We start from the raw sequence: 24,006 nt of genomic DNA, 5'->3' as shown, positions 1-24,006 counted from the left end.
CATCTAAATTCTATCATTTATCATTTTAACATGTCTATCATTTCCGCATTAGGCCATTACTTTCACCATAGGCACATTACTGTTAAACATGTACAGAAATGAAAATAGATTTATTTATAGAATGTTTATTTACAAAATAAACATAATTACCCCATACACCTTTTCATAAATCTAACTACAAGTGGTTGCCTGCCAGATTCGAAGACAGACGTGTATTTTAACTTATTAGTATTGATCGATGTCCGGATCCCTCTCACTGTAATGCGAAAGAGGATTAGAGGGTATTTGGAGGAGGGGATGGGTGGGTGGCTAGTGATAGAGTAGCAGCTTGTTCCAGAAGCACACGCTAGCAGCAGAAACGACTTTGCAGATTCTTGTTATACGGTTGGGTTAATGTAATTTTCTGAAAGATCGAAGATCGTGATTCAAGTGTGTGTGTGTGATCTAGATTTTTAACGTAGCTTTAACAATTTTTCAGTCATATTGTTACGATGTATGCAGTATGACAGTTTATAGTGATGTCTGACATGCAGCATGATGTCCCACCCAGTCACATTATCCTGGCACCAGGCCGACCAGTCCTAACACTAAACTCTTAATGCTGAGCGCCAAGCGAGACAGCTGTTAGTACCATTTTTTTTAAAAAAGTCTTTGGTATGACTCGGCCGGGGATCGAACTCACGACCTACCACATCCGAGGCGGACGCTCTAACCACTAGGCCACCGGAGCGGTTCTGATTCAAGAGTAATAAATTTACAAACACAATACTGAGGGGCCCCGATTGGCCGAGTGGTCTAAAGCGCTCTCCGTTACGGATCACTGCCATCTCACATCTGTCTGCGTGGGTTCGAGTCTCGGAGCTAATGTGGGTATGTGAGAAAGCGTGCCAGTAGCTTATCGTGGGTCGGTGGTTCTTTCCGGGTTTTTTCCTGGTTCTTCCTCCACCCTTAATACTGTCCTCCATGTATAGCCTATCGTGTGCTGAAAAATGGCGTCAAACCCTACAAAAACAACAATAACAGCAAACACAATATTGATCATTTTCGAAAACAATATCATCTGTTTTGACGCCCAAGACCTCTGACGCCCGAGGCAAATGTCCCGTGTGCCCCCCCCCCCCCCCCCCCGGTTAGTACGTTACTGATTACACACTGCATTAATGGTCATAGTTCTAATCTTGCTTGTCTTCAGAACTTACAAACTATATCATTTGGTAAGAAAACGTTCCAGTGGATAGTTGTGAGATAACGTACCAGTGTACAAGATAGACAATGTACTAACGTAAAAGCGTGAGATAACGTACTAACTGATAATCCCTTATCTTTCACTGAACATGTTATCTAAACCACATTCGGAAGTGCATCTCAGATGAATGGAGTAATTTTCATTCACTGTACATTCTTTAAACTGCTAAAAGGTGAAAGTTGTTGATCTTCATGGCTTCAAAGACGTGGAAGCGTTTTAATCTAAATTGGGCGAAAAATAGACAGAACATGTTTGCCTTGAAAATAAGTTATCATAATAGTATTTACCTTCTCCGAAAAGCATGAGCATTGGGATCAGACGACTAATTACTTTCCCTTAGATCCTAATGCTAATTTCTGCATTAGCTTGGTACACAAACATAACAAGCTTCCGTTCATTAGGGTTAGATAAATTTTTCTCAGCTTTGCAAAAGATGTTCCACTTCATTTCTTCTGGCCGCTATTGAGCCTTCGTGCTGTTAAACATGGGGAACGCTTCGTCTGCACCCAGTAAGGGGCCGTCCATTCAGTACGTACGCGTGTGTGTGTGTGGGTGGGTGGGGGGTCACCTAAATGCATACGCTTGCGTATTGGGGGAGGGTCTACTGATATGGTACGTATGCATAGAAAACGGAGTGTGTGTGTGAAACCTCGATAATAATTTGTCTAATATGTAACCTGTTCGACTAGGTTCAGTCGGCGTTTGAACTTTAGCGGACACTAGACAAACTTTTTAAAGTTACACAGCTTATTTCTTTGATGCAGCCAGACATTCAACGTCGGTGGACTATATATTTTATTAAACACATTAATATTATTAATCCTTGATCGTTTCTGCGTTAATTAAATATAGGCCGTTCTATAGAATTGCGGGGGGGAGGGGGGAGGGGAGGGTGCGTCAAGCGTACGTACGCAGGTGGGGTGTATAAAACAAAGTACGCATGTGTACGGGGTTAATCTTTGCCAGATTTTTGCGTATGTACTAAATAGATGGCCCCTAACATGGCTTCACGCCAAGAGTTCATGTGGTACTTCGTAAACAGGAAATTGAATACATATTATTAAACTAAAATCAAACATTATTTTTTAACAATATATAGTACATAGATTGAGATTTTGTGAAATTAATAACTGAATCAATATATAAATCGATTTCCTAGCCAATAGACGAGTCTCAAAACATTTAGTACTCTATTTTTTATCCCCCTCCAGTACACTGATTCTCTGGCTGTAAAATAAACAGTGCACACCCACGCCCCCTTCACACATATACACACATTAAGGGGGTATATCCGTCTGTCACTGAAAGCCGTATTCATATTAATGCAATAAATTCATCGTGGAAGGAAACCAATATTTTTTTCTTTCTATTTCGAATCTACTTTCTTTCAGAAATACGGTCAGTTAGGTTACTTGTAGAATCACATCAGGTAATAAAGCTAACAGAATGTCGTGCAGAAAACTACAAAATGCAAAATCAATAACAGAAGAATTAATAGCGACAAGGAAATATTTATTTACCAAAGTAAAAATTCTCTTTTGATTGACCAGACCTATCAAGGCGGCGTCTTTGTTCTTAGCTTTGACGCATTTATTGCCACTTATTTCAGACTTTGGGCAAATAATCCACTATGCATTCATTTGATAACCATTACTAGTAATGAGGGTCTGCATTAAGTTCATACGTCATCATTACTTTAAACCCTGTATTCAAAGTGACTTACTAACATCAGTAGATTCGGTTTATCGTTATGCAAAATTTCCTAATCTCAAAGTTGCGCTAGTTCAAGAAAGGAAAACAGCTTTTGGAGAAATTAAGAACAGGTGCATCAAACTTGATCAGGACATCGAAACCGAGCAACTCATATTTTGCATCCGGCACACGATAATTATGAACTTCTGCCAATGTTTCCTAACTTCAAAATTAGTGGCTTAAAATAGATGCCATAAAAATGGTATTTTACTCGATAACTGGTAAAACCCTGTTGATACGTTTGCTGTCTCATTGCCTTTGAAACGAGAAGCACTATATACTACCTTCAAGTATTTATGAAAAGTTCCTTTTCTCTACAGTGTATACTAGTTTCTTCATTTGTTAAGGTATATAGAATAGAACAATGTCTTCCTTATTTACCTCCCCTGGCAATTACATGTACTCTTTATGGTCACTAACCTAATATATAATTTCGAGTAAAAACATTTTTAAAAATCAAAGAAATCGCTGTCACAAATCTTTTCATTTTCTGTAATGTTTTTAATGGTTTTGTTTTTACTGCGTTTAAATTTTATTGTAACAAACATAGCGCCTTGTTACAAATGGCAATTTTGAGATAGAACAAGACATGCTGAAATGTAGTCACATCAAACGTGAGAATGTATTATTTGTATTTCCGTATTTGGAGTGTACACATGTATGTTTGTATGTCTTTTCATGTGAATGTAGACGTTTATAAGTAACATATTACATAGATAACGTTTTTCCTTAAGATGATATTTGTAAGCCTGTTAACTTGCATTGAGTTCAGGAAATTATACGTATGTATGTATGTATGTATGTATGTATGTATGTATGTATGTATGTATGTATGTATGTATGTTGTTGTGGGGTTTAAAGCCATTTTTCAGCACACGATAGGTTATACATGGCGGCCAGTATTAATGGTGGAGGAAGAACCCGGGAAAACCCCGGAAAGAACCACCGACCCACGAGAAGCTACCGGCAAGCTATCTCACATACCAACATCCAAGACTCTGTGTATGTATGTATGTATGTATGTGTGTGTGTGTGTGTGTGTGTGTGTGTGTGTGTGTGTGTGTGTGTGTGTGTGTGTGTGTGAGAGAGAAAGCTTGCCAGTAGCTTCTCGTGGGTCGGTGGTTCTTTCCGGGGTTTTTCCAGGGTTCTTCCTCCACCACTAATACTGGCCGCCATGTATAGCCTATCGTGTGTTGAAAAATGGCGTTAAACCCCACAACAACAACAACAAGTATGCATGTATGTATGTATGTATGTATGTATGTACATTTTAATGTATATATCCACATGCATACCAAATTACCTGAATCCGCGTGAACGCTCGCTGTAATCAAACATAGAAAAGTCAGGACGGCAATCATCTCTGCCATATATCACAGCTATGGTGTTCTCAGAATCCAATTTACTCAAAGTCTTCCCCAAACCATATATGATTTATTCTTGACTCTAGAAAAGAAAATACATTTCAGACCCAAAAAATTAAAGTTTTGAAATTTTTACTACTTTATGGGGTTTTTTTTAAAGGAGAGTATGAGATGTTAATGAAGGCGATGTTGTTCGAGATAAATGGAAATATATATATATATATATATATATATATATATATATATATATATATATATATATATATATATATATATATATATATATATATATATATATATATATATATATATATATATATATAGATAGATAGATAGATATAACACTGACATCCAAAACAAAAATACACATATCCGGTTTACTGAGTACACGGGATATAGGTGTTTGAACGTGCGTAAATATTATAAATAAATAAACGTAGTTTTCTTTCATTGCGAAACTCCTGGCACTGTAGCCTGAGATTCATTGGAGTATCACTTTCATATGACCTCATTGGCGGCCATATTTTATTACTACTAATATATTTTGTTAAGGATTGCAGTGGTGTAAGGCAGGCAAATCTCAAGAAACTGTTATTGAACATTATACAGCAATACTATAAGTGTCTGTACTAGTATGTTTTCATTTGATCTCATTATGACTTATTGGATATGGCAAACTGCGCTTGACTTACATGAGACCATCTGTTAGCTAGTACTTCCAAGGGGTAAATTTATGACGTCTATCAAAGAAGTTACTTAATGTGATTTTATTTATTGTATCACCTCTCTCTCTCTCTCTCTCTCTCTCCGAAATTCAGAATCATTGTTTGTGAGCACCGAGCACTTCTTTGTCCCAGTGGCCTTAAAAGTCAAATTAATCCAAAGCATGCGAAATACATTAAAGACATTAAGGCAGACGCAAATGTTATATACTAAAATATGTAATCTTAACGTTTTACACATCTCACGAGTATTTCCTAGATTTAACGCGTATTTATTCAGTGAATCAGTAGATAATATTTAAACGAGACCCAGTGGCGTCACCAGGGGTGGGGGATGTGAGGTGCGGACCGCACCGGGTGACACCATCAGAGGGGGTGACACCAAAATGATTTTCTATAAAGAAATTGAACTTTTGTGCAAAATGGGGGGGGGGGGGAGAGACCATTGAGGGTGACATCATGAGTTACCGCACATGACTGTTTATAAACCTTTTGAATTTTTGTGCAGGAAGAAGGTCCATGGGGGTGACTCCAGGAGTTACCGCACTGGGTGACACCAACCCTAGTGACGCCACTGCTGCGATCTGTACTGAAACAGCTGAGAGACTTTCTTAAACGAGCTTCCATACTTTGTAGGGTGTCTATGCACAATATACCTAATAGTCCTTGACATTACTAATAAAATATTGTTTTGCAATATTGTTTCAAACTCAAAATCCCCAACACTCTAACAATCTATCATTTTTTTAAATAGTGTACAGCTAGCATAAACCCTCCCCCAACTCCAACCCCCTTATTAAACAAAAACAAAAGAAGCAGAGAACCCCTTAAAAGAAAACCACTTTTAGGTTATTCTTCGCTTAGGTCATAATATTACAATGTCAAATTTTCATTACATACCCTAAATATCGTATCCGATTTAGAGATCTTGAGCTGGATGTATTTGTTTAAAAAATGTATTGGATACGAGGCCAGAAATATAAAATTACGTCATCTATTATATGCACCAATCAGAAGTAGATAAAATGATTTTCTCGCTATTCATCCATATAATGCATTTTAATATTAGACCTGATATTCCCAATTCACTTACCTCTTAATTATTCGGTATGCTAATCTATGTAATAGTTGAAAATTTCGGCTCGATGCGATCAACGGTTAGCGTAAGATTTAAGTATAACTGCAGAGCTCATAGTAAAAAACACTCCGCAAGGCCTTGTACAACATCGGCGGTTTCCGTGATTCGATTCCGTGGGATATCACAAAAGGATCCCCGCATTTCGAATCACGACTGCCGTACAGTTGTCGAGTGAAAAATTTTCTGACTGCTTCTTGGACAGGAGGTGTGTCGTTAGTGGATGCAGCAGTAAATATTGTTACACGCATGGGTCTCATACCGAGAGAATCAAACATCTGCGTGAGCTTCCATTAATAATCAACGTTGTCCCGTTTCCAAGGACCTCAAAACAACATTCGTTGTCAACTGAAAGCTTGAACGCGCATATCTAGAGTAATTTGCCACTTGTTATCTAATTATCTCACATCAATGTCATAATTACATATTTATTCTTGTAAAACAGTTATATGATCCCTCAATAATTCTATTCAAGATGAATATAATACTTCACACATTGCAATACAAAACATGACCCAAACGTCCAATACAAAGAATTATTCCTATCTCAAAATACTATACACGTATATCTTAAAAGATCCATACGATTCCTTATGTTAAGAAATTAATCAGTGTTCATTTTACGAAAACTAATCCATGCTGTCATAAGTCTCCAGAATGATGCTCATTATGACGTCTGCTCCTAGAAATAGTCTATTTATTCGTGACGAGAAGTGTCTTCCCAACACCGACTCCCCATAGTCAACAAATAGTAAACAAAATTTAAGAAGCATTCTCGGATACATAATTACTAAGCCTAGGTTTCTTACAGTATGTAATCGCGGTCTTAACATGACGTACATACAAATAGCACATAGCCTAGGTTTCTTACAGTGTGTAATCGCGGTCTTAACATGACGTACATACCAGTAGCACATACTCTAGGTTTATTACAGTGTGTAATCGCGGTCTTACCATGACATACATACTAATATCAGATACTCTAGGCTTATTACAGTGTGTAATCGCGGTCTTACCATGACGTGCATACCAATATCACATACTCTAGGCTTATTACAGTGTGTAATCGCGGTCTTACCATGACGTACATACCAATATCACATACTCTAGGCTTTTTACAGTGTGTAATCGCGGTCTTAACATGACGTACATACCAATAGCACATACTCTAGTTTTATTACAGTGTGTAATCGCGGTCTTAACCTGACGTACATACCAACAGCACATACTCAAGGTTTATTACAGTGTGTAATCGCGGTCTTACCATGACGCACATACCAATATCACATACTCTAGGCTTATTACAGTGTGTAATCGCGGTCTTACCATGACGTACATACCAATATCACATAATCTAGGCTTATTACAGTGTGTAATCGCGGTCTTAACATGACGTACATACCAATAGCACATACTCTAGTTTTATTACAGTGTGTAATCGCGGTCTTAACATGACGTACATACCAACAGCACATACTCAAGGTTTATTACAGTGTGCAATCGCGGTCTTAAAATACCCCAAGTTTTTATTACAGTGTGTAATCGTGGTCTTAACATGACGTAAACACTAACATCATATATCCTAGTTTTATTAGAGTATGTAATCGTGGTCTTAAAATACCCTAGGTATAGTACATTATGTAATGCGGGTCTTAACAAGACGAGAGAAAGAATCATATCGTCAATAATGTCTTTCTCAGATAAATGAAACAGCAGTATAAGAAATCATCGATTTTTGCAAAGGGGGGGGGGGCAGGGGTAATTTCACATAACACGCAATTTTACACCCAAAATACGTTTTTATCAACAATACCGTATACTGGATCAAAAATATTCCTAAGGTCACTATTATAAAAGAAAACCAAAGAAACAACAACAACAAATATAACGGAAGAAAAAAAATCAAAAAGGCCCATATGACCAATTTATCTTAGTAAAACGTTTTTCTCTTCATAAGCATGAATGTCTGAAGCAGACGCATCGATGTTAATTTGTTAATGTTCCATTACTGGTGAAGAAGGATCGATGTTAATATCCCATTATTTGCGAAGATGTTCTTAGTTACACAAATATGAATATATTCAACGGATATCTAAGAAAACTAGAAAATAAATAAACCATCGGTTTAAGTCACAATGAAGAGAGACAGACAGGCAGACAGACAGAGAAGTGGAATGGGGTGGGCTGTGTAGGCTGAGATCGGTCGCAGAAAAATGCGGTGAAGAATACCGAATTACCTCTGAAGGTGAATTTCATTATTTTTGAAAGAATCATTATAGGGAGAAGATATAAAATTAAACCGCGAGAACAATAAAGACAAGGAGGGAGCAAATAGTGAAATATAAAGATTAAATCATGGTGCTAAACTAGTGAGTGCACGAATCACAAAAAATATAATATCAGCAACTATCTATTTTATCACCATGTCTAAGTCAACAGAAAATAGAATTTACGAAATACATTTCCTTGGAGAGAAAAAACGAGAACTATACAGTATTCCCTGGCCGGAAGTAGAAATTTAAATCCGTAGAGGTTGCATTTTTGGTGGTAATTAAATAGCCACTTTTCCCAATCCAACCTTTGATGTGCTCGAGAAATACCAAGCAAATTAAAAGTCCCGATTTCAATATACAACATTCGCGTCTACCTTTAATTGACAAATAAAATACTCAACAGCGTAGCTCTTGGTTATGGAGAAAAATTTTAAAAACCGTTAATAAGGTCCGTGTGAATCCAATGTTTTTAACTTCCGGGTCAAGTAAAATTTGGTAAGATACAGATTTCGAAATATATGCTTTAAATCTCAACAATTTAATTATTGTTTCGATATGAAAACGTAGTACCTACTTTGTGTAGGTAGTGATATGTGTAGGTAGTAAAGTGTGTAGGCAGTAATATGTGTAGGTAGTAAAGTGTGTAGGTAGTAGTATATGTAGGCAGTAATATGTGTATATAGTAATATATGTAGGCAGTAATGTGTGTAGGTAGTAGTATATGTAGGCAGTAATATGTGTAGGTAGTAGTATATGTAGGCAGTCATATGTATAGGTAGTAAAGTGTGTAGGTAGTAGTATATGCAGGCAGTAATATGTGTAGGTAGTAAAGTGTGTAGGTAGTAGTATATGCAGGCAGTAATATGTGTAGGTAGTAAAGTGTGTAGGTAGTAGTATATGTTGGCAGTAATGTGTGTAGGTAGTAAAGTGTGTAGGTAGTAGTATATGTTGGCAGTAATGTGTGTAGGTAGTAGTATATGTAGACAGTAATATGTGTAGGCAGTAATGTGTGTAGGTAATAATATATGTAGGCAGTAATATGTGTATATAGTAATGTATGTAGGCAGTAATGTGTGTAGGTAGTAAAGTGTGTAGGCAGTAATATGTGTATATAGTAATATATGCAGACAGTAATGTGTGTAGGTAGTAAAGTGTGGGTAGTAATATGTGTAGGTAGTAAAGTGTGTAGGCAGTAATATATGTAGGTAGTAAAGTGTGTAGGTAGTAATGTGTGTATATAGTAATATTTGTAGGCAGTAATATGTGTAGGCAGTAATGTGTGTAGGTAGTAATGTGTGTATATAGTAATATTTGTAGGCAGTAATGTGTGTAGGTAGTAAAGTGTGTAGGTAGTAATATATGTAGGCAGTAATGTGTGTATATAGTAATATTTGTAAGCATTAATGTATGTAGGCAGTAATGTGTGTAGGTAGTAAAGTGTGTAGGTAGTAATATATGGAGGCAGTAATGTGTGTAGGTAGTAATGTGTGTATATAGTAATATTTGTAGACAGTAATGTGTTTAGGCAGTAAGGAGTGTAGGTAGTAAAGTGTGTAGGCAGTAATGTGTGTAGGTAGTAATGTGTGTATATAGTAATATTTGTAGGCAGTAAAGTGTGTAGGTAGTAAAGTGTGTAGGCAGTAATGTGTGTAGGTAGTAATGTGTGTATATTGCAATATTTGTAGGCAGTAATGTGTGTAGGTAGTAATATGTGTAGGTAGTAATATGTGTAGGTAGTAATGTGTGTATATAGTAATATGTGTAGGCAGTAATGTGTGTAGGTAGTTATATGTGTAGGTAGTAATATGTGTAGGTAGTAATATGTTTAGGTAGTAATATGTGTAGGTAGTAACGTGTGTATGTAGTAATGTGTGCAGATAGTAATATGTGTAGGTAGTAATGTGTGTAAGCAATAATGTGTAGGTAGTAATGTGTGTAGGTAGCAATACGTGTAACACACAGAGCGGGAATCTGTCACGGTGTGCCATGGAATTAGTTTTATTTTCAAAGTAGATTGTTAATCCCAAAAGAATTCGACGGATTCGCATAACTCAAAATAAGTGCTTCGTCTGTAGCAATACGTAATAATGGAGAGCGAATAATATGATGTTATACTATTAGTAGAGGTCCAGAATTTCCGAGGAAAGTATTTAATAGAAAAGAATTTTTCACAATTGATCTGGAAAAAATGATATTTTTTTCTTTTTTTTGTTGTTGTTTTTTTTTAAGTTTGGTAAAGCCATATTCAAGACTTCCTTTCGCGTAGTCGCTTAATTTGCACCAAACTGTCCATTGTATTTCACTTCAGAAAACTGTAAGTACCATTTAATGTTTTCTCAGTCGGGAGTTTTGGATAATCAGTAACACTGACTGGTAGAAACATTCCTATTTTGCCGACATTGGACATAATTTACATTTGAAACCAATAAACCATCAGAATCCCTTACAAACACGTTAAAGAATATTAGCGGCCTCATCTGGAATTTTACATGAGACTATTTTTGTGTGAGTTTCTAAGTGTAAAACATCGACAAAATGTAAAGACGTTTAAGTCTCTTTTAGGATCATGAATAGTATTTGAAATCTGTCTCAGTTACCCTTTTATAATGTGAGAATGCATTAGAATTTTGTTATATGTGCGAGTTCAAATGTACAGAGACATTGAAAATTATCTGGACAGGGTTAATTTACATTTTATGAAAAAATAATTAAACAGCTAAATAGTATTAAACTCAAGGTTTTGATTCAAATTTGGAACTTTTTGGAAAATGAACCTCGGTCATCAAGGTGTTTATGTTTTCAAAACGTTCACATCAAGAGGCATTTACAATACGCTTACGTTACAAAATGACTCATCTGCCTTTTAAATTTTTTCAACTAAAAGGCTGACAAGAAATTTTATTTTCGAGCACCTCCTTTTTAAACTAAATGTCTTAGAGTTTACATTTTTTATGCATTTCTGGTTCAATTCATTGAACTTTGAAGTGTTTTTATCTAACTTTTTATAGTTTTTTAAATTTTGGTAATAAGTCTGAAAGTTTAATTATTTAGTGCTAGAAAGGCAGTAGTTGTTGGAAGGAGGTATGACTTGAACGCCTTATTAGATTGTGAAGGAAGGTAGAATGATACCTTCTGAAACATTACCAATCTGATCTACATTAGTAAATTAGAATAACAATGCCCGACAGACAGACAGGCATACACATACATACATACATACATACATACATACATACATACATACATACATACATACATACATGCATACATACATACATACATATATACACACATAGTGCGGTAGTTAGTTGGTAGAGCGTAGGACGCGAGTTCGATATCAACAAGGGCCATTATAATCAGCTTTCTCAGTGTGTAAGTATGAAAAGAATTTAAGATCAATTTCCTTAGTATTATATAGAAATAAGAGTTTGAAAACTGCCAAGTCTTAGTTACGTATATACAGGCGATTAGGCTTAAACACGCTTATTAGCACAATTTCAACGAGACAAAAAGTTAAATTCTATAATTGTTAAAGAACTCCTATTCATTTTTATGTTCTTTAATATCTTAAAATATAATCTATGTACGTAAGAAATGTCAACTAACGATAATCACTACAATTTAAGCCATCAATAAAACTTACAAAACATACATACATACGTACATACGTGCGTGCGTGCCTGCGTGCGTGCGTACGTACGTACATACATACATAGCGCGGTAGTTAGTTGGCAGAGCGTAGGACGCGTGTTCGACCATAATCAGCTGTCTCTGTTTGTAAATGGGAAAAGAATTTAAGATTAATTTCCTCAGTATTATATAGCGGCATGCCACGGGTTACATTCCGCTACACTGCTCCCGTGTCCGCTGTGAAATCTACGAAACAAGGATGAACCGAGAAGTTACGAATGCACTGAACTACATGTATGCTTATTTTATTATGTTCTCGGTCATTCCACCATTCAATTCAATCCTAGAAATCGGTGACGTGGTCCGAATATATTTGGGTTCCTTTTCTTGCGAAAAAATTTCAGGCAAACCGAATTACGATTTTTTTCTGTAAATTACGTCACCGATATACATTATAAGCATATCTGTGACTCGCAGAAATAGCCGAGGTAGTTTCAGATGAAGAAAAATGTACTCGCAATTATTGGCTAAACAAGTTTATGCATATTTGAGGGAAACGAGGAAATCTCCGCAGAGGCAGCTATTGGCGGCAATAGAGCGTAGCTGATTATCACCCTTGACTTGCGACGATTGGTATAACTCCTGTGCGTCTTTAAGAAACAACTATCCAGCGAGCATATACATATGTACCAACATACATACACCAACATACATACATACATACATACATACATACATACATACATACATACATACCTATATACAGACTGTTGTAAATTTTGAAAACATTTGAACTGCATAAAAAAAATTTATCCACATGTTGTGTCCAGTTGCCTGCTGTTAAAATGGCTAAGTGCATTATTAAGTGTTATTCTACTTAAAAACAAATAACTAAGCAACTGCTGTTATAAGTGTTTTTCCATATCAGTCCCTATTATCAATGTATTTGAAAGTAATAGTATGGTAGCTACATGTTGTAAGATATACACAGCAGCAGACAATTGGACACCGACAAAATGACCGACCAACGAAAAATTAGATACATGAGGATAGCTAGACAAATAGATAGATAGAGATACAGACAGATGCGTACATGTACATATCATTATCTCTTTGTAGAAGACTCCTACAGAAGATGAAGAAGGGAGAGATAGAAGGACCAAAGAGATTCAGGCAGATTTAAGTTGTTGCAGTCGAATCTTATCCTAATCGCTCTGCGATAAAATATTAGAGATATTATCTAATTGGTCGTATTCTTTTCTTGGATATTTCGATTTGTCTCATTCAAATGTGTCTTCTCCGTGTCACATTCAACTTCGAATACATAGGCTATAACCTAATGTGCATGGCAACCTACTACACAACCTGATCCGTTGTTAACCATCGGCAAGTATCAGGCAGGCAAATTATTATTTTATGTCAGCGACGTAAACGTGTGAAAAATATTTAGTAAGGACTATCATTCCCTATTTAGTCATAACACATGCGTTTTAGACAAGATAAGAACAGATGCAAAACAAAATTGTCAGTATATTAAATAATGAAATAAGTCTCACTAACACCTCCTCCCGTTCCATTTTCAATAGACTGCTCCGGTGGCCTAGTGGTTAGAGCGTCCGCCTCGGATGCGAGAGGTCGTGGGTTCGATCCCCGGCCGAGTCATACCAAAGACCTACAAAAATGGTACTTACAGCTGCCTCGATTGGTGCTCAGCATTAAGAGGTTAGTGTTAGGACTGGTCGGCCTGGTGTCAGTATAATGTGACTGGGTGGGACATCATGCTACTTGTCTGCGACATGATGCCCCAGTGCTAGACATCACTATAAACTGCCACAGTGCAGACATCGTAGCGATATGACTGAAAAATTATTAAAGCTACGTTATAAATCCAAATCTCATCACATCACATCACATCACATCACATCCATTTTGAATAATAAAATGCTCCTGTGCAGCTGTTTTTATCAGGACGGTTTACAACCTATGACTATAATAATGAACGCTAGGATCTTGTCTCCTCTCCTTCAACCAGACCTGTAAATCAGCTGAAAATGGTGTAGGCAATTAACTTCTGAAGGATACTTTGTAAGTTTAACATCGAAGTCATGACTACTTACCAGAGAGAGCATTACAAATGTATTTGAGCGAATGGTACGTGTAACTGTACAAACACAGACCAGCAGCGGAAAATTGCTTATTTATGAGTCCATTCAAAATCGTGTGCTCCCCTTGTCTAGATCGTGTAGGAACAGTGTTCAGATTTGAACAACTTCATTTTGATTGGATCCTGGGGCTTGCCGCAGCATCTAATGAAATTCACAAAACCGACGCACATAAATACCAGCTCGATCCGCCAAGGTACGGATAGGGTTAACATATCGGAACCTTAGCAAGTGAGGATGATTAATGCAGAAATTTCATTCATCCTGTTTGTTTATGCTTCGGACATACTACTTACAAGATGGATAGACAATCTAGACAAACCATATACAAGATACATTGGTACTTTTTGACAGACCACATACAAGACCGATAGGTACTTTGGACAGGCCACATACAAGATGGATATGTAATTTGGACATACCGCATGAAAGACACACTGGTACTTTTTGACAGACCACATACAAGATGGATAGGTATTTTTGGATAGACCACAAACAAGACCCATATCCACTATCTCACCAATACATTCTACCACATCAAAAGAACATTTTAAATATGTTTTATATTTATTGCATGTGCTCAGATAGCACTGACAGACTTTAGGGCATAAATGGTATTTTTTTCGAACAGAAAAAGAGAGATGTGAGCGACACTTATCGGAAATACTATCGTACAGACCGTTTCCAAACTCTCGCTCAGTGTAGATATGTTGAGTCAGTGTAGATCTGTTGGAGTCAAAAGATAGTCTGGTTGAACAAGGTCAGGATCTGCTCTTTTACTTCTGCTGCTGGATCAGCGGTATCTTTGTTGTAAACAGTCCAGACTCACGCTTAATGGGCTGGTGGTTCGATCCATGCCAAGACAAGCCCGGTTCAGTTGTCGTAGCTTGTTTCTAATCAAGGCACGTTACTCCAACTGCATCGTTACTAACTAGTCTTTCGTGTTCTGATATGTTTTTAAATGCCAACCAACTCTTGCCGCATTATTAGTGCACTGCATTAACAAGATGTCGCTTTTGTAGTAAAGCTATTACACCACCGCTGACTTGTACTGTATTTTATCATATAATATTCATCTTCATCACAGAATTAGGAATATGTAGTTAGCCAAAATTATTACATCGAGTTTAAATTCACAGGATAAAATAGCAAGATCATGAAGGAAACTTTTTACATTTTTCAGATGAAAACGTTACCCACCCAGTTTAAATGGTCTATTTAGGTTATTCTGAAACGAACCTCAGGTTACTTTGTATATACAAAAAATATTTCTCCCTGTTATGTACATTTAGTTTGTATTGTTTGTTAGCTTTTTATTCATTATATGATACGGACAATTGCATTATGGGCCAGCCCTTGTCCAAAATTAAGTTGATTTTCTACCTGACTTGAATCATTGATTTTATTTTCGTAAACAACATATTGACCTCAATCTGAGTCTAAAACTTTGCAAAGTTCCCACGAAATGCAAGGTCTTCTTGTTGTTTACTACATTGTATATTATAATTTTAGAAACATACCTTCTAATTATAACTAAGATTTTATCTTGTAAACATTTGGAACGTTAAATAATGTAAAGTAGACTGCTATATAATCTTGTTTTTATAGAAATTATTTATTCGTGCTGAAAGATCTGATCAGAATCAGTTGTATTATTGTTGTGTCCAGTATTTTATTTCGGCTGGAATTTATTTATTCAAATTATTTTAAGTCATGATATTCTTCTCTGGAATACAAAGTGCTCAGAAATAAAAGTCTTGGAAAAGAGATTAGAATTTATAGTGAAATTCAAATAAGGATATATTCTTGGATTATATTATTATGAATCAACAAAAGACTATTGGCACATCACCAGGACAAGGGTCAACACAGGTACATAAAACGCATCCAGCGTTGGATTATTTATTTTGGAATATCACAATAGTTTATTCAGAATTTTAAATATTATTACTTGTTTTAGAAATTCTATGATTATTTCGACTTTAATTCTCAATACCGTAAGTTTCTTTTGCATTTTTCATTTGGAATTCTAGTGAAATAAATTATTTGTTGAATTTTACAAACTTGTTGGTTTTTGCTCTTTCTATTACTTAGTTTATAACCATAGATTCGTAATACTCCGTCACGCATCAAACAAAAAAGCTGACATCAACTATTTTTGAAAGCTCAAGATGGCGTTTTTCAAATACAGGGTCACTCAAAATTATCCTCGCTGAGTGATATAACCGCTCCAGTAAAAATGAATTTAAAAAAGATAGTGATTGTGGGACAGGATACCGATTGTCTTGAACAAGATTGACGATATCGAAGCTTAGCGTAAGGTGGAGATCACTCTCTTTGCAAAAGGCATGGGCAGATTTCAACATTGTTGATGGTATGACGGCAGCATTCCTAACTATAGCCAGACGCTTGGAGATGGCAGGTGTTATGCTGCTTGCCTATCTGGCGGCTGCTCCTTTCGTTATATTGCTGGAAGACGTATAATTCGTGTGTTGATTCTTCTCGTTGGCTGTTCAGTTTATCGTCCGATTCCTCTGAGTCAAAGCTTAAAAGTAGGCTCGAATTCGGGTCCTGGATGAGAGTAGGTTCAACTCTATCGCAAACTTGGTCTCTCGAGAAGTCAGACGAGGATGATGATTGGGATGCGTCATATATTCTTCTAGCCTCCCAGACCTCTCCGAACCTAGCGCTACTCCAACATATGAGCCTTAGATGATAAGGCCGACGGCTTTTCTGAGTTGGTCACTTTTGTAATGGTCAAAGAGTCCAGCTAAATACGACATAAATTCTTCTTTAGAGGCGCTAAAGAGAAGTTCGTGCAGGGTGATTATGGATGGAAAAGTAATGAGACTTCCACTCAGAAGAAGGCGGGTGCTTTGTGTCCAACTGTATTGGGTAAGATCCATGATTTTCAGGCGAGTCAGGTAAATGTTGACGGCCATTGGAAGTAAAGCCTCAAAGGTATCGAGTGGTTCTAAGTAATCCTCAACCTCCTCTTCGGGGCCATCAAAGGCAATGCCTTCATTGCTAGCCTCCGCTATGCTACATTCCCGCTAACGCTTCAGGCTGTTCATAACGGTATCCATGGAGCCCTCATGTTTCTAACTGGTGTGCTGGCGATAGTCACCCACGATGCTCTTCTATCATGCCGACAAGGCCTGCCTAGTTCCACACTACCACGACGTCTTTGGTCTAACAGGAACCTTTCTGCTCCATGATTTAGTATAATGTGAGGGAAGGTGGTGCCAAACCGACCATATGCTACTATTCTTGATGAAAATGTGATTGTAACACCGCATGGTTTGTCTACAAAATTTCCACGCTGCTACCTCTTCTGATCCGCGGAATGTTTCGATGGCGTGATACAGCCGTGAAAGGCGAACTCGCTGGAAAATGGCGTAAAATTCAGTCACACGCTAAAGTATTCTGGGCAAACTAGAACCACGTCAAAACCTTAGTGATACCTGTATAGAATATTTTTGTTACACAAGTTGAGTGAAAGAAAGTTGTCTGGTCAGTTCATCCATGATAAATGAAACTTGTGAATATTTTAGCTAAGAATACGTTGAGTCCTCCGTATTGAACCACATTTTGATGACGTGCGATGTGCAAATGTCTTCATTTAGTAAACAATATACATGTATATGCATTGACAATCACTGTACCATTTCCATGTGGGTTTTTTTTTTTCAATCACCGGCGGAAAGGTCCGACCAATTCCGATTGGGTGAAACTGACATCAATCAGTCGTGCATTATCACTTCGTTTCAGCCCTGAGATATGACGTTTTGCTTTCAAAATAAGAAACTTCGCATTCCAATAAGCGTTCTTGGGAAAGGGACAGTGTTCCCTTTCCCTGGCATAATACAGCCGATAATGTATTAAAAATGCCATTAAAAACCAACCACAAGTAACAACAATTTGAAATAAGCTTCGCTAGTCTGCCAAATGAGATAATTGTGGTAATTACTGTATCAATTTTCAAATTCCTATGCTTGTAACTTACTGGATCGGATCTGTAAAAGTTGATAATTGAGAGACGACACGCTTTGAAATTGATAAAATTGCAATTATTATTCTATCAATAGAAGAAAGAAAAGTTTTGGTTGGGATCAAATATGATATTTGAAAGGTTTCATAATCGCTGCATGAAGTTTCAAATGTCGCTAGATCTGTACCTTAAACCTTCCAACCATATGTTTTACATTTCACTGAGAAATAATCAAGCAGCTTCCCTCTCACAATTCACGATTCACTGCGTCTAAAAAAAATATCTACGCGCGGACGTCAAAGAAAACATCAAAGTAATTCGAATCTAGGTGTATGCGTAATCTATCAATTAAAGGATTTAAGTAGTGCTTTTGCGACTGGTTAAGTAGCGAAGGTCGAGATTTTCAATTGATCGGGACTTTAGGAATGGAGCCACTACAGTCCCACTTTTATGTGCGAATGTCGCACTTTTTAATGCATGAACATGCCCGGCCGAGGAAAGGAGGCAAGGGGCCCGCGGAACGCGAAACGCCACAGGAAAGATGTACGCCCAGAAACGGCAGAGTGCGTAAGACCAAATCAAGTCCAGTTGTACTAGTGGACAGAAATCTATTCTAATGGTGTGTAAACCACTCGTGTAATTTTCCTAATCCTTTGAGTTATGTAATTTCATTACTATTTTTAATTAAAGTTAGAATTTGGTGTACATGGTGTACTTTTGATTTTCCGAAATGTTGTCAATCAGCTGGGTGTCAGGCACCCTATATATGTTTGGGTCACGCTGTGTTTACTTTCGGTTTACATTTTTGATGGTGGTATATAAAGGATCGAGTTACGGTTGTGGGGATAGAGCTTTTATCGAAAAAGATCTTCAATAGCCAAAGGAAGAACCTCATAAAAACTGGCAATTTGAAAGTCGATGTCCGTTTTCTTCGTTACTCCTTCTTCATTCTGTGATACCCTCTTTCTTTCTTCTTCGTGCTGCTGTAGTGTTTTGCTGTTCTGCTTCGACTCGACTTCCATTGCCTTAGATCTTGATTTTTCGACTGGTCTTTTATCGTCACGATTCTTCGTTTATTAGCTATATTGAATTTGGAAAGTATATTGTGCCCCTTTTTGTTGTATAAATTAGTATGTCTGGTCTGAGTATAAGTGTTGGATTTACATGTCGTGTTAATAACTGGGGATTGTGTTGTTGTTGTTTATTTAGTTCCGCATTGTGTGTGCGTGGGGGGGGGGGCCTTTTGACTTGGCTTAGGTCACCTTATAGTCTTAAGATGGTTGGGACCTAAGAATTTTTTGTGTTTATTTATATCTTACCACTCTTGTTGTCACGTGTATATGGGCCTGATGGCGGGGGTTTGCCACCTTTATAATATGTATACATAGTTATGAGAATACACGTGTTGTTTTATTCAGTCCATGATGGTTAGTATTGTGTTAGCTGCATGCCTACATGCGGGAAAGAGAAGATAACAAAAACACACACACAACAACAACCATGGACGTGCGCTTCAGCTAGCAGTTTTACCTTACTGCTTTAGCCCTTCTATTAAGTGTTATTATAATTACTTGTGGTTGTATGTATATGTTGCTATGTTTGTTAATTTGTTTGTGGTACCTGATTATGTTCATGTATGTGGTATCGATATTTTTGTTGCGTACCTTGTCCAAAAATTCAGGGTATGTTGTAGGGGAATTAATTTTCTTTTGGTAATCTTGGAAACCGACTCGTTGATTATGGTATCTGGGACAGGTGTTGAATACGTGGTCCAGTGTTTCTGCAGCAGGGCAATTTGGACAGTTAGTAGTTTGCTTCAATTCCTTCCTGAGATGTTTCCCAAAGCATTTTCGGAGTAACGTTTTTCCTGTTTTGATCCTATTGATCGGATGTCCACGATTTCCAGGATTGTAGGTGCCTTGATTACCCTTGTGGCCTCTTTTTGCAGTTGGTATAAATGTCTGCCCTTGTTGGTGTTGTCCCAGAGGTGCTGCCATTTCTTGTTCATGTTGCTTCTTATCTGACTATATATCTCATACACACTGTAATTAAGTGTTTCTGTTACATTGTTCAGGAGATTGTATTTCGTCAGCTTTATCGTTGCCAATCAGATTGATGTGAGAATGTACCCATAGGAATTCGATGGTTTGTTGTTTATCTTCGATTTCCCTGATGGATAACAGTGTCTTCTAGCACATTTGCTCTACTTTTTGATGTGCCAGTCTCTAAGGATTTGAGTACGCTTAGAGAGTCTGTTATAATGACGTACTGGCTGTGGTTTGGGGTCTTAATCCATTTGAGGGCTTCATTTATTGCCCAGAATTCTGCTGTGTAAATGGCGCAGCCATCCGGGAGTCTTGCACCAAATTCAACTCGTTGTTGCGGCACCACTATTTCAGCAGCAGTTCTGTTTAGTTCTTTCGATTTAGAACCGTCTGTGTAGATTTTAAGAAATCCATAGTAAGTTTCTTCGATGATTTTCTGAATTTCTGTTAGTATTTTTGGTGAGTTTTGTAGTTTGGATCCTACGTTCTGGGAAGACAGATTCACTTTGGTCGTGCAGTATTTCCAAGGGGTAGGATCTTTGATTTTGTATTGTTCTGCTTGAATTCCGGATAGTTGAATCTCATCACAGAGTGTGTGTATTTTCTTACCTGCTGGGTGGTTTAGAGCTCGTTTTTGCCTGAACGGAATGTTGCACTTCTTAATCATCATTTTGGTTGGGTTGGTGTCTTGATGTATTGAGTTTATGGTAGCATACCTCAGTATGTGCTCTTCTCGTCTGAGGTGCAGCGGTAGATCTCCCGTCAGTATTTGTAGCTCCTCGAGTGAGATGTTAAGTAGAGTCCAAGTACATAGCCTAAGTGCTTTATATTGTATGCTGTCGAGTTTCTTAAGCAGGTCCTTGTTTGCCGAGGCATACACCTGGCAACCGTAGTCCAGTTTAGCCCTGATTAATGATTTGTAGAGCTTGAGCAATGTTTGTTGTCAGCTCCCCGCGTTGTCCCCTTGATGTTTTTTAGGAGGTTGATGTCTTGTTGGCATTATTTTTTATTAGGGTTGTTATGTGCGTTTTCCAATTAAGTGTTTCGTTAAGTAGCATTCCCAAAAAGTATGTTTCTTTTACGAATGGGATTGGTGTATTTTGGATGTAGAGTTTTGGGTATGTAGTAGGTTTTCTGTTTGCTGGGGAGAAAAGCATTCCTGCTGTTTCATTATCAGATATTTTGAATCCATAGTTGTCTGCCCATTTGCCGATGGCGTCTCGGATTTGCTGTAGTTGCTTGATGTTGTTTTGGCTGTTGGGGTTGCCTGCCTTCCATATTCCACTTTGTTAAGCAAATTGGGACAGTTCGACTAGGTTGTTGGTAATATTGTTGCAGAGGTTGTTGATCATGAGGTTGAACAGTGTTGGACTTATTACGCTTCCCTGGGGAGTGCCGTTGTCCAGAGTGTAAGTCGCGGAGAGTGCATCGCCTACTCTGGTTTTGATTTGCATCCTCGTTAGGAAGTTTGAGATCCAACGGTGCATTCTTCCTGTTATGCCGAATTGATTGAGTTTGGAAAGGAGGCCTTTAGTACAGACCATATCAAACGCTTTTTCGAGGTCTAGGAATACCGCAATTATCTTTTTTTCCGTTTGGCATTGAAGGCAAGTCTAATGCTGTCTTCTAGTCGAATTAGCTGATCAATGGGGGAGCGTTTGGTTCTAAATCCACTTTGATTTTCAGTAAGTATGTGATTTTGTTCCATGTGGTGCCTTAGCCGGTTGTTGATCATTGTTTCCATGACTTTGTAGATGGTGTTAGTCAACTGAACATCTGTACTGAACGCCAGATCAAGCATATACGAGTAATGGGTTATGTAATAAACTGACAATAGTATTCCAAGATATTTCAATATATGATCAGTACACAAGTACAAAACGTATAATACATGCGGGTGCCCCGACTGGCCGAGCATTCTAAAACGCTCATTGTTACGGATTAATGGTATCTCACCTCTGTCTGCGAGGGTTCGAGTCTCGGGCTCGACCATTGTGGGTACGTGAGAAAGCTTGCCAGTAGTTTCTCATAGGTTGGTGGTTCTTTCCAGGGTTTTCCCGGGTTCTTCCTCCACCATTTATACTGGTCGCCATGTAAAGCCTATTTTGTGCTGAAAATGGCGTTAAACCCAATAACAACTACAACAACTACAATGCATGCGCTCCTTTATTGCATTGCATAATCAGACACTGGCCTCATGTAAATTGTATCGCTGGATCTTTGTAGCAGTCGAGAATGAACATATTCGGCAAGCCTTGATAAGCCTGTGTCTTGTGAGTATCTATTAGACGCGCTAGTGCTGTTGTACGACCTTTAGTTTTAAATAAGCCATATATTTCAATTTTCGTTATTAAGGTTATCACGTGTAATTCATCAGTTCGAACACATCAACTTGGGTCCACGTCGGTCATGTGTTTGTGATGGAAGACATCGCACATGTTGCAAGGATGTAAGTTAGCTTTAATAATAATAATGATAATAACTATTTAATAGTCTCGTTATCCAAATGTGATACTGAAAAGTACAGGTATTATGCCCCATTACATAATTTCCCGTTATCCTGTTATCTTCTGTTTATTCTAAACTGATCAAATGCAAATATCAGTACCTGTTGCATTGATCCATATTCCCAGTAGGGTAATTAAATAACATATGATCAAATTGTAGGTAATTTATAACTGAAATCAGCATAGTGTAGACAATGTATAACTTAAATCAGTTGTCAATATACAATTGCTCCTAAAAATCTGTCTGAATCTCACAAACACTATATTCCATTCATAAAAGGAGGCTTTGCAGAATTCAATTTGCACAAGAGAACTATCTCTACGTTGAAGCCAACGAACCATTACTTATCTCAGGCGGAACTGGGTTTACAATACAAGACTAACCGTCTAACCCCGTGTACGATGTAGTGTTTAGGCAAATATACCGAACATTGTACGTTCAGAAACCAAACTTTATTCCACCTTTCAGCATTTGAATTTCGCATATATAGGGAAGAGTTATCTCTCATGTTACTGATTGTACTTAACAACCATAAATCACATTTCATCTTTTCACACTCTCATCAATTACAGCGTTTTTTCCATATGCTCATTACTATATTATCATCTTTATTCAAACATCATTTCAAATTTTACATAGTATATTTCAGTGAAAACTTCATTGTGAAATAACACACTGTACTACAATGAAAACATTATTATCAAATAACACATTATACTCTAAGGAAAACATTATCATTAAAGGATCACCGTATATCCATAATATAATGTATTTGGCCCAAAACATCTCGCCAGAACGAAGTCCGAACTTGTTTTCGGTCATAACGACTTTTAGCGATAATTTATTAAGTCCTCAACACGTTTGTCCGTCAATCAGGAAGGTTTTGTACTATTAACGCAGTCCCACTGAGAGATGTATGGCGGACTGAAGTGATGGACTGGACAGGATCCAGAGATTTTGTTTTGTTACGTGGGTTAGGTTTCAGAAGTGTTGGCACATTTTGATTAAAATTGAAATATATCTGGGTTTTTATTTTTCTTCTTTATGTAGATTATACTATTTTCACTGGAAAGTTGGATTGGATGGAACAAACTGCAACTCATCTGACAACTACTTTTACACTGGAGGTAGGGGGTGACATTTGTGGTGGTGCTGGAGGAAGATTTGATTTAATATGA

At 37.4% G+C, this 24,006-nt stretch overlaps 1 protein-coding gene across 2 annotated transcripts in view; it reads right to left on the bottom strand.

Moving 5' to 3' along the window:
- The window catches only part of LOC149802159 (neuronal acetylcholine receptor subunit alpha-10-like), a 214,022-nt gene that overhangs the window by 68,444 nt on the left and 121,572 nt on the right, over positions 1-24,006 (bottom strand). For both annotated transcript variants that reach the window (XM_089956571.1, XM_089956570.1), the window contains exon 2: positions 4,302-4,444. In XM_089956571.1, coding sequence (XP_089812697.1) covers positions 4,302-4,368 — 67 coding nt within the window. In that variant the 5' untranslated portion in view covers positions 4,369-4,444. The remainder of the gene's footprint in view (positions 1-4,301; positions 4,445-24,006) is intronic.

Source organism: Sinohyriopsis cumingii, chromosome 4, assembly GCF_028554795.1.
Source record: "Sinohyriopsis cumingii isolate HCF-2022 chromosome 4, ASM2855479v2, whole genome shotgun sequence".
NCBI lineage: Eukaryota > Metazoa > Mollusca > Bivalvia > Unionida > Unionidae > Sinohyriopsis > Sinohyriopsis cumingii.
Note: the sequence above shows the minus strand (reverse complement) of the source record. Positions and strands in the feature narration are given on the sequence as shown.